We start from the raw sequence: 12,254 nt of genomic DNA on the forward strand, positions 1-12,254 counted from the left end.
GAGGCTGGAGTCTTCCAGCTACCCATGTGGCCTGGATGAAATGAGGTGGCAGGATAAATCTGCCCCAAGCTTGTTCTAGGCCGTGCAAGGCTTTCCTTTCACCCACACCTACATCCTTCCAATTGAACCTGCTGGTTCTGACCTGCGGTTGTGTAGATTTGCAGTCCGTGTGCCCTGCCTGGGCTTATTGAGTGCTGTTGCAGAGGCACCTGAGCTTCCCTCCCCTCTTTGCTTGTGCAGCTGCCTGCAATCAGAGCTTCTTTTAAAGATCATTCTTGTCCCAAGCACTGCTCTGCGCAAAAGTATATCATTGCTTACAAGGTCACTGTCTCCTTCGTGTTCAGCAGACCCTTGTCTAGTCAGTGCTGATAGGCCGGCAGGAGAATGCTTGAGAAACTTAGAGGAAAGTATTTGTTCTAATATAGTGTTACTCTAGTGCCATCTAGTGGGTGTTTGCTTGCGCATATATGCATATATATATATATATATATATATAGTCATACCTCTTGTTACGTTCGGTTCAGGTTGCGTCCCGCGGCGACCCAGAAGTAACGGAACGGGTTATTTCCAGGTTTCGCCACTTGTGCATGTGCAGACGCTCAGAATGACGTCATGCGCAGAAGCGGCGAATCACGACCTGCACAGACGCGGGTGGTGTTTTGCTCATGATGCGAACGGGCTCCAGAACGGATACCATTCGCAACCAGAGGTACCACTGTACACACACACACACACACACACACACACAGAGAGAGAGAGAGGTACCTCGTTTTGAGTCTGCCTCATCAAGCGTCCATTTTGTTGAATGTCCGCGGCAAACCCGGAAGTACTGGAATGGGTTACTTCGGGGTTTGCTGCATGCGCAGAAGCTCTAAATCGTGCTTTGTGCATGTGCAGAAGCGCTGGCACTTAGTCCTACGTCTGGTTTGTCTAGCATCCAGGGCTCCAGAACGGACCCCAGTCGCAAAACAAGGTCCGACTGTATGCACACACACACACCAACTTTCTATTCAAAGGAGTTCTATCACAGCTGTTTCCAAACCAGCCCAATTCCTATTTCAGGGCTATTTTGTACATTGCCTGGTAGCAAAGTGGGGTTTGCCACTGACAGTACTCTCAGCAGAGAGTTGCAGGCAGTCCCAATTTCCTGATGAGAACCCCTGCATGACACATGAAGATATGAAAACAAACCAGAAAAATTGGAGGCCCCCCCTCCCAAAAAAGGAGGTGAAAACCCTGGGGTTTTCAGTTTTTTTTAAAAAAGTGGGGTGGGGGACCCTTGAAAAATGTGAGGGGACAGCTCCCCCCAATCTTTCCAAGTGTTTTCAAGGCCTTCACATCTCTATGTGTGTCTCACACATTCCTTATTTGTCTTTAGGTGTACACTTTAACATACCCCTAACAAAGCATAATGTATAGGAGTGTGGTTATTATTGTTTTTGCAAAATTTGAGAGCTGGCTGGATTTTCCAGCAGCTGGCTCGAAGAGAAGGAGGCCTACAGAGAAGTGCATCTTGTTCTCAGCGGTGTATTCCAGTTGTCTTTGTGCTGACGTGTACTCATGTGCATAACCCCTGCACCCACCCCACCCCCACATGCCAGCCATGACATCTGTTTTCTGGCAGACGTTGGGAAACCCTGAAAGAATTGAGCTTCCTATGTCAGCTTAATCCTGTGTAAAGCAAATGTATGCAATGAGCTGGTGATGGACCCAAGAATCCCACTGTGAGGTTTTCAAGCAATTGCGTGGTGGCTACATGCATAGATCCTCACTGGTTCTGCATCTTAAAAACAAGCAAGATAACGGACTGAAGCTGATGCAGCACGGGGGACTGAGGCATTGTGGGTGTGGTGCCATCTATTTTTTTAATTTTTTTAAAATATATCTTTATTAATTTAAAATAAATAAATTTATGAGAAAACAGACATGCATACAAGTAAACAAGCATACAATCAAACAAACAAATAACAGAAAAATCAAACAAACCACCACACTATAAGATACAAGATTAAAATAATTGTCATCATATATACTCCTGATACTGAACACAATTATAAAACTTATAAAGAAATTTATAACTGACTTCCAATTAATCTGACTGTACTTTATCTACCCATTACTTTATACTGCACATTTACATATTTCTTATATTATTTCTTTTTACCTCCCTGCGAACTTATATTTATACAATACAGGGATCAGTCTAATTCTGCCAAGATGTTTTCTAAATATTCTTAAAGATTCCCCGATCCTTACAGACTTTTTGTTTTGATTGGCCTCTCACTCTTCCTGTCGCTTTCGCTAGCTGCAGATATTCTACCATTAGGATTTGCCAATCTTCCGTGTTGGGTATTGTTGTGTTTTTTCCAATTTCTTGCTACTAAAATTCTGGCCGCCGTTATTCCGTACATGAACAATTGTGCCTTGCCCCCCCCCCGTTTCTTTTGCCAGTGACCCTGCCAGCTACGATCATGACTTCGTCTGTGCCAACCACCGTAGGCGGCCATATGATGTACCCCAGTCCTCACGCAGTGATGTACGCGCCTACGTCAGGCCTGACAGATGGTGGCCTTGCAATTCTCAATGCCTTCTCCCAGGCACCATCTGCAATGCAGGTTTCACATGGCCAGGTCCAGGATCAGGGTAAGACTGGAGGCGGACTTTTCCTTTACGTAGAATGCTCATATCGCACTTCTGTAGCTTCAAAGGGCTCTCAAAGCAGCTTGCGGAATATTCTCAAAAGAAAATGCGTCAATCTGGTACAGGACCAGGTGTTGCTTGGTGTCCGCGACTAGGTTAGAAAGACAGCTCTCCCCAAAATCGTCTGAAGGGTGTGGGGCTGAGCTGTTGTGTCTTGCTCAGCTCATGATGAAATCCGTCTTCCCTGATGCACAATGGTGTTTCTGAAAGAGTGAACGATCTTCATTCTGCCATGTGTTGCGTTTCTCAGAGCAAAGACAGACAGACAGACAGACAGACAGATAGCACCAGTAGTGTGCATGGTGTTTTACCGAGTAGAAGAGCACAGCACTCTGCCCTGAGGAGCTTACAATCTAAAATTCGAACCAGAGGAAGGGGAAGAAAGTGGAGTCAAGGGAATACGCAGGAAAGAATGTGTGATTCTTTAAGTTACATCTGCTCAGGGTAATTTGGGTTTGGAAAGAGATATGAGGATAATTCCAGAGAGGAAGATTTGAGAAGGGTGAAAAGGAGCTGTATGCCTTTGATGCATAGCTCAGTTGCAGAGTGCATGTTTTGCAGAAGGTCCCGGGATTTGTAGTTATCTGTAGGGATCTCAGGTACCAGTTTGTAAGAAAGACCTCTGCTAGGGACTTGTCAGAGCTGCTTGCTAGTAAGTAGGGTTGCCATATTTGAAACAGTGAAAATTGGGACAGAAAAGTTGTTGAGTTTTTTTAAACAACAACAGACCAGTGAAGCTGCTTTATATATTTTAATACTTAAGCTTTTTTGAAATATATACACATTTCTATTTCAGTGAGCCTCCATCCTGCATTTCAGCAGGAGATTTGGTGATCACTGCTTTTATAAAGCATGTTTAGGACAGCTTTTGTTCAACAGAACATTGCTTGCTCTCTTTGAAATGGCTCATTTTGTTTCTAACTTTAATGATATTGGTTCTGGGTTTATTTTTGTTTATGCCACTATGATTACACCTGAATTGTTCTGGATCATTTGAAGGTGGTGCTGTTGGTGCTGTTAGTTTTGGATAGTGGCTAATGGCACACGTGATTTTTTTCTTTGGCAGGTGGAGTCCCTCAGGTGTTCCTGACAGCACCATCAGGAACAGTTCAAATCCCAGTCTCAGCTGTCCAGCTTCACCAGGTAGGTTTGCCATTTAAGGAGACTTAAACTTCCCCCAGACTGGGACTGCAGTCCTATTGAACCTTAAGGGATTGTGCTTCTGAGGAAACGGGATTGTGCTGTAAGGCTGGCTGTAATTTTCTTTGCCCCCAGTTGAACATATAGCAAGATACACAGCTCCCGGTCTGTTTCCCAAGTTGCCTTGTGTACTGAATTGCAACAGTCCCATTTTGTTACATTTCCCTATTGTTTCATTCAAGCTTCAAGACTCCTAGGGATGGAAGCAGACAATAGCCTGGTTCGCACATAACACTAAGCCAAACTATGGCTTAGTGTGAACAGGCAAGCGTGCTAACGCAACAATTAGAAAATCACAGCAGCTTCACTCCCCACTCCTGCTGCCACACTGCCAGGAGCTAAGTGTTACAGTCAAGCCTGGGTTTGTGATTTATCTCTCTCCAAACAAAGAAAGAGAAAACCAAGGTTTGTTCTAGGCTTACTGTTCTTGGAGTGTTTGGCAGCTACAAACCACAGTTAAACTATCTGCTGTGTAAGTTCTTTCTTTTGTCTGACCTCAATCTTCATTAATCTTCATTGGATGGCCCTGAGTTATAATATTCTGGGTGTGGGATATTTCTCTGCATACATAATCTGTCATATGGCTTATTACTTGCCTTTTCCCCTAAAAGTAAAAAGCCCCAAATTAAGTAACTTTTCCCCATAGGGTAGTTGCTTCATCCCTTGAACATATTGATTGTTTTTTCTTCATGTTTTGATGAGTGCATCATATTTGCGTGATCGTATCTTGACTTACTATTATCGTGAGAGACACACAAGCTTTGTAGTCCTTTCGCTTATCTTTTGTCATCAAGCTATGATTAAATTAGGAAATCCCTAATTAACTTAGCTTTTCGTTTCATCCAAACTGTGAAACTATGGTTACTAGTATTGGAAGAAATCAGGATCTTAAACCAATTTCAAAATGGTCTAATATCCTGACTTGTTCTGCAGCTGGTTACCATTGTTTCCTGGTTTGGACAAAACAGGAAACTATGGTTAGTTGGACACTTTCTGTTGTAATTTCAGCCCACGCTAAAGAGAAGGGGCTTTGAGATTTGATAGTCTGAACCAGCTCTGAATCCTGTTCATACAATAAAACACCACCTTTAAGTATAACAAATCCATGTATGTTTTTCCATGGTGTTTTTTTTTAAAAAAAATATTTATTCAAAGTTATAACAAAACATATCTTCCAAAAACATATCCTTATTTCCCCCCCCCATTTTTCCCTCCCCCCTCCCCCCCACAGAACCCATCCTCCCACCCCACCCCCCGACTTCCCTCAGTTCCAGTCTTTGGTTTCTCCAGTAACACTATTTTCTGCATGTTACAGAGTTGTGTAGATCTTCAAACTGTTTAGCTAATTATTATCAGTAAAAAAATTGTGAATGTTTATTGAAAACCTGCCAAGGAGTCCAGTTCACTTTGTTGCGTCTTCAAATACTTTGTAAAAGGTTCCCATTCATCCTTAAAGTCACAGTTATCCTTGCCCCGTAACTTATATGTCAATTTTGCCAGTTCTGCATAGTCCATCAATTTTTCTTGCCATGATTCTTTAGTTGGGGTTTCTTCAGTCTTCCATCCTTGGCTACCAGAACTCTCGCGGCCGTTGTCGAACAAATCCATGTATATTCTTCTCTGACCACTTTAATATGGTGAAATATTGAGAGAACCATGTGAAATTAGAAACAAATGGTGTGTTTCACGTGTTTGCATCAGACAACCAGTCTGTCCTGTGACAGTTGAGGCCATCACGCAAATGCATTTCCTAAGCCAGTGTTTCCCGATCTTCCGAAACTTGCATTCCGAATCTTCTTTTCTGGATGAAGGCACACCTCATTCTTACACTCATAAGACAAATTCACCATCACTGGCTGCAACCAACTTTGTATTTTATATGACTTAATCGTTTTTAGTATTAAGATTTTTGTAACTGCCTTGGATTCCTTGGGAGAGGGAGGGGTGGTATATAACTGGAGGATCGAGATAAGTACCGTATTTTTTGCTCTATAAGACTCACTTTTTCCCTCCTAAAAAGTAAAGGGAAATGTGTGCGCGTCTTATGGAGCAAATGCAGGCTGCGCAGCTATCCCAGAAGCCAGAACAGCAAGAGGGATTGCTGCTTTCACTGTGCATCGATCCCTCTTGCTATTCTGGCTTCTGAGATTCAGAATATTTTTTTTCTTGTTTTCCTCCTCCAAAAACTAGGTGCGTCTTGTGGTCTGGTGCGCCTTATAGAGCGAAAAATACGGTAAATAAAGCATGTGCTATTTGAAGGCAAGCGCTCCTTTGCTTAACAGTTCTCCTTCGTTCTTTTGTCTCAGCAGATGGCCGTAATCGAGCAGCAGTCCAGCAGCAGCAGCAACTTGACAGAGCTACAAGTGATCAACTTGGACACGTCGCATAGCTCCAAGAGTGACTGAGCAACTCTGGGGGGCGGGGGGCGGGAGGGGGAACCTGGGGGGCGGAAGGAGAGAGACAGAGGAGAAGGTGTGTCCCTGACACCCAAACCTGCAGTGGCTGCCTCTAGTTTTTGAGGCCTGTGCGTGGCTCGAGGACCTGCGGCGCTCCCCAAAACTGCACCAGGATCTCTGCGGTCCCTATTTTTCTATGGACTCTGTCACTTATTTATTGTTGCCTTTTTCACGTTTTCTTTCCTTTTCTCTCAACACTTCACACCGACACACACACACACAAATACACACACACACACTCAAAACACATATTAAAGTGGCTGTTGAGGCCAGCGGCAGGGAGCTGAGCCTGGGCTGTAAGGGGGGGGTGGGGGCGGGCGGTTTGCTTTGTTACCTTTGGACGCTGCATATACAGTGCTTTTATTTTTGTGTGTGTGTGTGTTTGTTTGGTTTTGTTTTTCCCCTCCTCACTCCAGCCAAAGAAACGTGTCTCTCGTGGGTGGGGGAACTTTACTCTGCCATGTGTATATAATATATAGGGAAAAACAACAACCCTCCTTCTGTCGTCATCGCCAGAGCGGGAGTTCCTTCTCCCCCTCTCCGCGGCGTGTCCACGAACTTCCTTAGCTCACAGTCTCCAGCCTGAGCAGCCAAGACTGTGGCGGGGAGATAAGCTGGAACGCAGAAGTGTCTGAAGCCATCGTCATCCAAAAGGGACTCTCTTGTTTCTGCTGTCATTTTATTTTCACTTTTAACCTATGCTGGAGCAAAGGGTCATCTCTCTCTCTCCCCCTCACCCCCCACCCCCATCACCCCAGGTTCAGGTTGTCCAGCTGGCTTGCAGCAATGTGCCTTCAAGCAAATCAGTGATGCGTTGTGGCCTGGCCTCTGCACAGCGACCTTTGCCTCTTACGCTTGGCTTGCAAAGAGGGGTCGCTCCCGCCGGTGCCCTCCTTCTCCTTAGGCTCTGTTGTGGGTGGGTGAGGAGAGGCAAGACCACATTGGCGGCAACCCTGGAACCGTTCCTTCCCTCGAAGCTCGTGTTTGGTGAGAACCCACCGGCTTTAGGAGTACGTGCCCCCCAGGGTGTGTGAACGGGCAGCGGACACATTTCACTGCCAGACAGGGCGCTTTTAAACACCGCCCCGCCCACTTCCTTGGGTCATACCCAGCAACCCATCGTTGCAACGGATGCATCCTCTCGGGCGAGCTTTGTTCATTTTTGCAGAGGCTGCTCCTCTTGAGAAGGTCAAGGAGCTGAGCTGCGGCCCTTTTCCTAAGTAATTGGGGAGAAGGGTGTAAAGGAACAGTGTCGGAAGCAGAGGGAAAGCTATATTTTTGTAAGCTTGAACTTCACAGGCCTTCCCAAGACTGTTGTGCCCACGATTTGAGACCTCTCACCCCAACCCTGACCAGGTAGCCTCGAAAACAAGATGGTTTGTTCCCTTGAAAGTGTGTCCCATCTGCATCTGCTACTTCCGAGTCTGCCGTCCTCATTTGGGACTGGGTAGGACTCAAGAGTGGTGGGAACGCACCTCCCCTGCAGGAGAAAGGCAGTGCTGGATGATTAAGGCGACGGCCGCCGTCAGGTCCTTGTGCTTTAGAAAATTCCTTATCGTGTAGATCCGTGGTTCGGTGTCAGCAAATGCAAAAAAAAACCCAAAAAGGGAATAGCTGCAAGGGAGACCAGGAAGGGCGTTGTGCTACCAATGGGAGGGGTGTGCATGTGATGAAGCTATCCCATTGGGGAAAGCACTCTGCCATTGGATAGTTTTCTTGCCACACAATCATGCACTTCCTTTTAACCAATCCAGAAGTGGTGCAGGAAAGGAATTCTTCATCCCCCTTCCACACACACACACACATGCACACGCACACAGACACAGACACAGGCCTACTTTGAAGCAAGGAGGCTGCAGACTTTTAGAGAAAGGAAGCAGCTGCTGTAACCTTTTTTTTTTTAACTAAAAAAGACAAAAGAAGCCTTCGGGGGGGCGGGAAAGGACTTTATTTTTCTAAATGTTAAACTCAGTATTTATGTAATTCTCAAAGGAATTAAAGTCTGGCTCCTGTACAGTTTTCATGGGGTTTGTACTTGGGGAGCGGGTGGGTGGGGAGGAAAGGGCCATGGGGTGGGGAGGAGGAAAGGGGCCTTTTAATTTGTATTGTCACCTTTATGAAATTTCTTCCATGAACATTAGCGTTTAAGCTGGTCTCCTGCCTCAAGCACTTGGGTCAAGCTTGATGGGAAGTCCTGACAGTGGAGGAGGGGAGACTTCCTTTTTAAGGTTTATTTTCCCCTTTCCCAACTTTGCTTCCTTTGAAATCTACGGATGAAGGGCGGTATACAAATTTTATTATTATTAAAAATAATAATAATAATGGAGTTGACCATGCTGTGGAAATTAAGCCCAGCTCACTCACACCCGCTTATGTCTTTTGGTAAAATGGACTGTGTAACATCTGGCTGCAAGAGGTGCCTCACATTTCTCAATACTCTCTTAAGAAACAAAGTCTCCACTCAAAACACAGAATTAGCACAATTTCTTCCCTGGTGTGCTAGGATTGTAAATGTCAGAAAGCATTCAAAAATTGTATCCCCACTACTGCAGCGTAAGGAATAGAGTTTGTTCTACTACAGTGGTGCCTCGCAAGACGAAAAGAATACGTTCCGCGAGTTTCTTCGTCTTGCGTTTTTTCCGTCTTGCGAAGCAACCCTATTAGCGGCTTAGCGGATTAGTGCTATTAGCGGCTAAGCGGCTTAGCGGCTTAGAAAAAAGGGGGGGGAGCGGAAAAAAAACGCAAGACTCGCAAGACTTTTTCGTCTTGCGAAGCAAGCCCATAGAGAAATTCGTCTTGCGAAGCGCCTCGAAAACCGGAAAACCCTTTCGTCTAGCGGGTTTTTCGTCTTGCGAGGCATTCGTCTTGCGGGGCACCACTGTACCTCTCTTCAAGTCATATTTCCAAAGGGGTAGTAGCTGTGTCAGTCTTTGAGGGTGCCACAAGACTCTTGATTGTTTTTGCTGCAAGAGACCAACAGATTTACTACAGCACAAGGTTTCTTGGACTCAGGCCCATTTTGTCAGGTGTGCGAAACCAAAATTTAGTTGGCTTTATAAAAGTGAAAATTGTAAGTGACAGCTAGATATTAATTACTATGTTAAACAAGGACATCTTTAACCTTTTATAGTACCAGATTGTTGGTCAATGGTGAGATGACTGCATTATTGCCCCGGTTAAAAAGGTTAAAGATGTGCCTATCTAGCACATCTAGTTAACATCTTAAGTATCATTGAGTTCAATTTTTGCATCTTACTGCCATTCAACTAGCACCTTGATTTTTCTCTTCTATGCACCTGCCAACTTGAGTGGGCTTGAGTCCAGTCTTTTAAGATACAAGACTTGTTTGTTTTTGGTGCATGTGTTGATTAGCCTTCAGCCAATGTGCATTTAATGGATTCTAGCAACTGGAGGGGAAACCATGTTTCTGCACTGCAAGATGAGGTCCTAAAGAGGAGCCAAGTTAACCTTATTCTTTTAAGTCTCCCATTTTCCACCTTGGGATGTCACGAGTCCAGGAAACCATCCTTTGGTTCTCTTGGCCTGAGCAAGACTGACCTTTGAATTCCAATGTCCTGGTGTGCTTCCAGCTTCCAGCCTCGCCCTAGAGACATGCACTACATTCTTCTATTAAGCTCTGAGCCGAACACTCCTTCCATGGTTAAAATATTTTATCCCTAAAAGACATGGATGCCACAAGTGCATTAAAAAAAAAAAAAAAGTAACCCACTTCCAGTAATTAAGAGCTCCTTATGAGAATTTGGTCCAGCCATTCTGGTGAAGCGCAGGGAGTTCAAGGGAATCTGATGTAATGGGTAAATATAGCTCATTTTTTATCTGCATGCAACTCCTTAGCAAGCTGGTGGCCTGTGTTGACCTGCCAAGTGATGAGAATTTTACTAGCCTTTTGTATTTGGTCAGGAGTTGAGAGTAGAGGGGGAGTGGTAAAGGGTGCTTAACGTGGCCAATAATAACAAATTACTGGCCTTCAGGCAATTGCACATGGTGGCATGTTGGTAAATGGTCAATTGTACTCTCCCACTAATGGGGTGGGGTGGGGTGGGAAATCTCTGGTCCTGTAGTAGTTGCTAGACTACAACTCCCATCATGCTTGACAATTGGCCATGCTGGCTGGAGGTGATGAGAATTGGAGTCCAGCATTTGGAGCACCACAGGTGACCCACCCCCCAAAAACCCCCACACTTAGGACTTGGTAAGGGTAAAGGGGGGATGTATGAAGAATATATTTGTATCAAGAGGGAGTTTGTGGTGAATGATTATGGAGATGCCTGCTAAATAGGATGAGAAACCAAACTGATTGGATGTAGGCCCCCCCCCAAAAAAAGTTCTTCCAGGAACCCCCACCCCACCCCTGCCCGATTTCATGTGCTGAGGATCTTGTTCCATTTAATCTGTAGTCCGTTCCCCACCCCCCCACCCCATTTTAGGAAGTTTTGTTGGCTACGAAAAGCACCTGCAGGTTAAACGCTAATGTTGCATGTAATTTAAAGTGTTGACTTGTAAGAACACTTATCAGGGATGAAATGGCATTTATTGTGTGGTGACCTTTCTAGTTCACACTTTACAGATTGTTTTGGGGTTTTGTGTGTGTGTGTGTGTGCGTATGCGTGTGTGTGCGTGAGTGGCTGTGCGTGTGGGGTTAATTTCCAGGGTTGTGTTTCTGGAAGGATGTGACTGTAATCGCAGTACTATGTACAGAGCTTTCTTTTGTATTAAAAAAAAAAATACTCTTTCAATAAATGTATCATTTTGTGCACAGACTTTGTGTCCTCAGTGTTGCCTCAGGGATTCAGAAACGGGAAACAAAATGGGGGATGCTCACAAAGTTCTGGGATATTCACAAGCCAAAAATGAAGAGAGCCCCCAACATCACCAGCAACACTCCTAGCCCTTTCTGCATTGGACAGACATCGTATGCATCTTGGAACTGGTGGAGATCATAGAATCATAGAGTTGGAAGAGACCACAAGGGCCATCGAGTCCAACCCCCTGCCAAGCAGGAAACACCATCAGAGCACTCCTGACATATGGTTGTCAAGCCTCTGCTTAAAGACCTCCAAAGAAGGAGACTCCACCACACTCCTTGGCAGCAAATTCCACTGTCGAACAGCTCTTACTGTCAGGAAGTTCTTCCTAATGTTTAGGTGGAATCTTCTTTCTTGTAGTTTGGAGCCATTGCTCCGTGTCCGCTTCTCTGGAGCAGCAGAAAACAACCTTTCTCCCTCCTCTATGTGACATCCTTTTATATATTTGAACATGGCTATCATATCACCCCTTAACCTCCTCTTCTCCAGGCTAAACATGCCAAGCTCCCTTAGCCGTTCTTCATAAGGCATCGTTTCCAGGCCTTTGACCATTTTGGTTGCCCTCCTCTGGACACGTTCCAGTTTGTCAGTGTCCTTCTTGAACTGTGGTGCCCAGAACTGGACACAGTACTCCAGGTGAGAGCAGAATACAGTGGCACTATTACTTCCCTTGATCTAGATGCAATACTCCTATTGATGCAGCCCAGAATTGCATTGGCTTTTTTAGCTGCCGCGTCACACTGTTGGCTCATGACAAGTTTGTGGTCAACCAAGACTCCTAGATCCTTTTCATATATATGAAGGGGTCTTGTCCGTCATAATTTATTGCAGGGTGAAGTGGGGAGAGGGAATTTGATTCTCTGAAGAAGAGCCAAACTGCATGTTATCACTAGCAAATTCAGGTCCCCAAAATTGTGTCTTTTGTTGTGATGCAAACAGGGAGGTGGGAGTGTTTGTCAGATAATTTGCCGAGAGTGGCTGGGGTACAAATAATAAAATAATTATTATAATTGGGTGGAGGGGTGGTGTTTTACCCTTCTCAGCATTTTTTCCCCACAGGCTCTCCTTATCC

General features: G+C 45.0%; 1 protein-coding gene across 2 annotated transcripts in view; it reads left to right on the forward strand.

The window, feature by feature from the left end:
• SRF (serum response factor) overlaps positions 1–11,135 on the forward strand; it is a 75,396-nt gene extending 64,261 nt beyond the window's left edge. For both annotated transcript variants that reach the window (XM_079968721.1, XM_079968722.1), the window contains 3 exons: positions 2,452–2,643; positions 3,767–3,843; positions 6,210–11,135. In XM_079968721.1, coding sequence (XP_079824847.1) covers positions 2,452–2,643; positions 3,767–3,843; positions 6,210–6,305 — 365 coding nt within the window. In that variant the 3' untranslated portion in view covers positions 6,306–11,135. The remainder of the gene's footprint in view (positions 1–2,451; positions 2,644–3,766; positions 3,844–6,209) is intronic.
• The last annotated feature ends 1,119 nt before the right edge of the window (positions 11,136–12,254 follow it).

The sequence above is a fragment of the Podarcis cretensis genome (genome assembly GCF_951804945.1).
Source record: "Podarcis cretensis genome assembly, chromosome: 3".
NCBI lineage: Eukaryota > Metazoa > Chordata > Lepidosauria > Squamata > Lacertidae > Podarcis > Podarcis cretensis.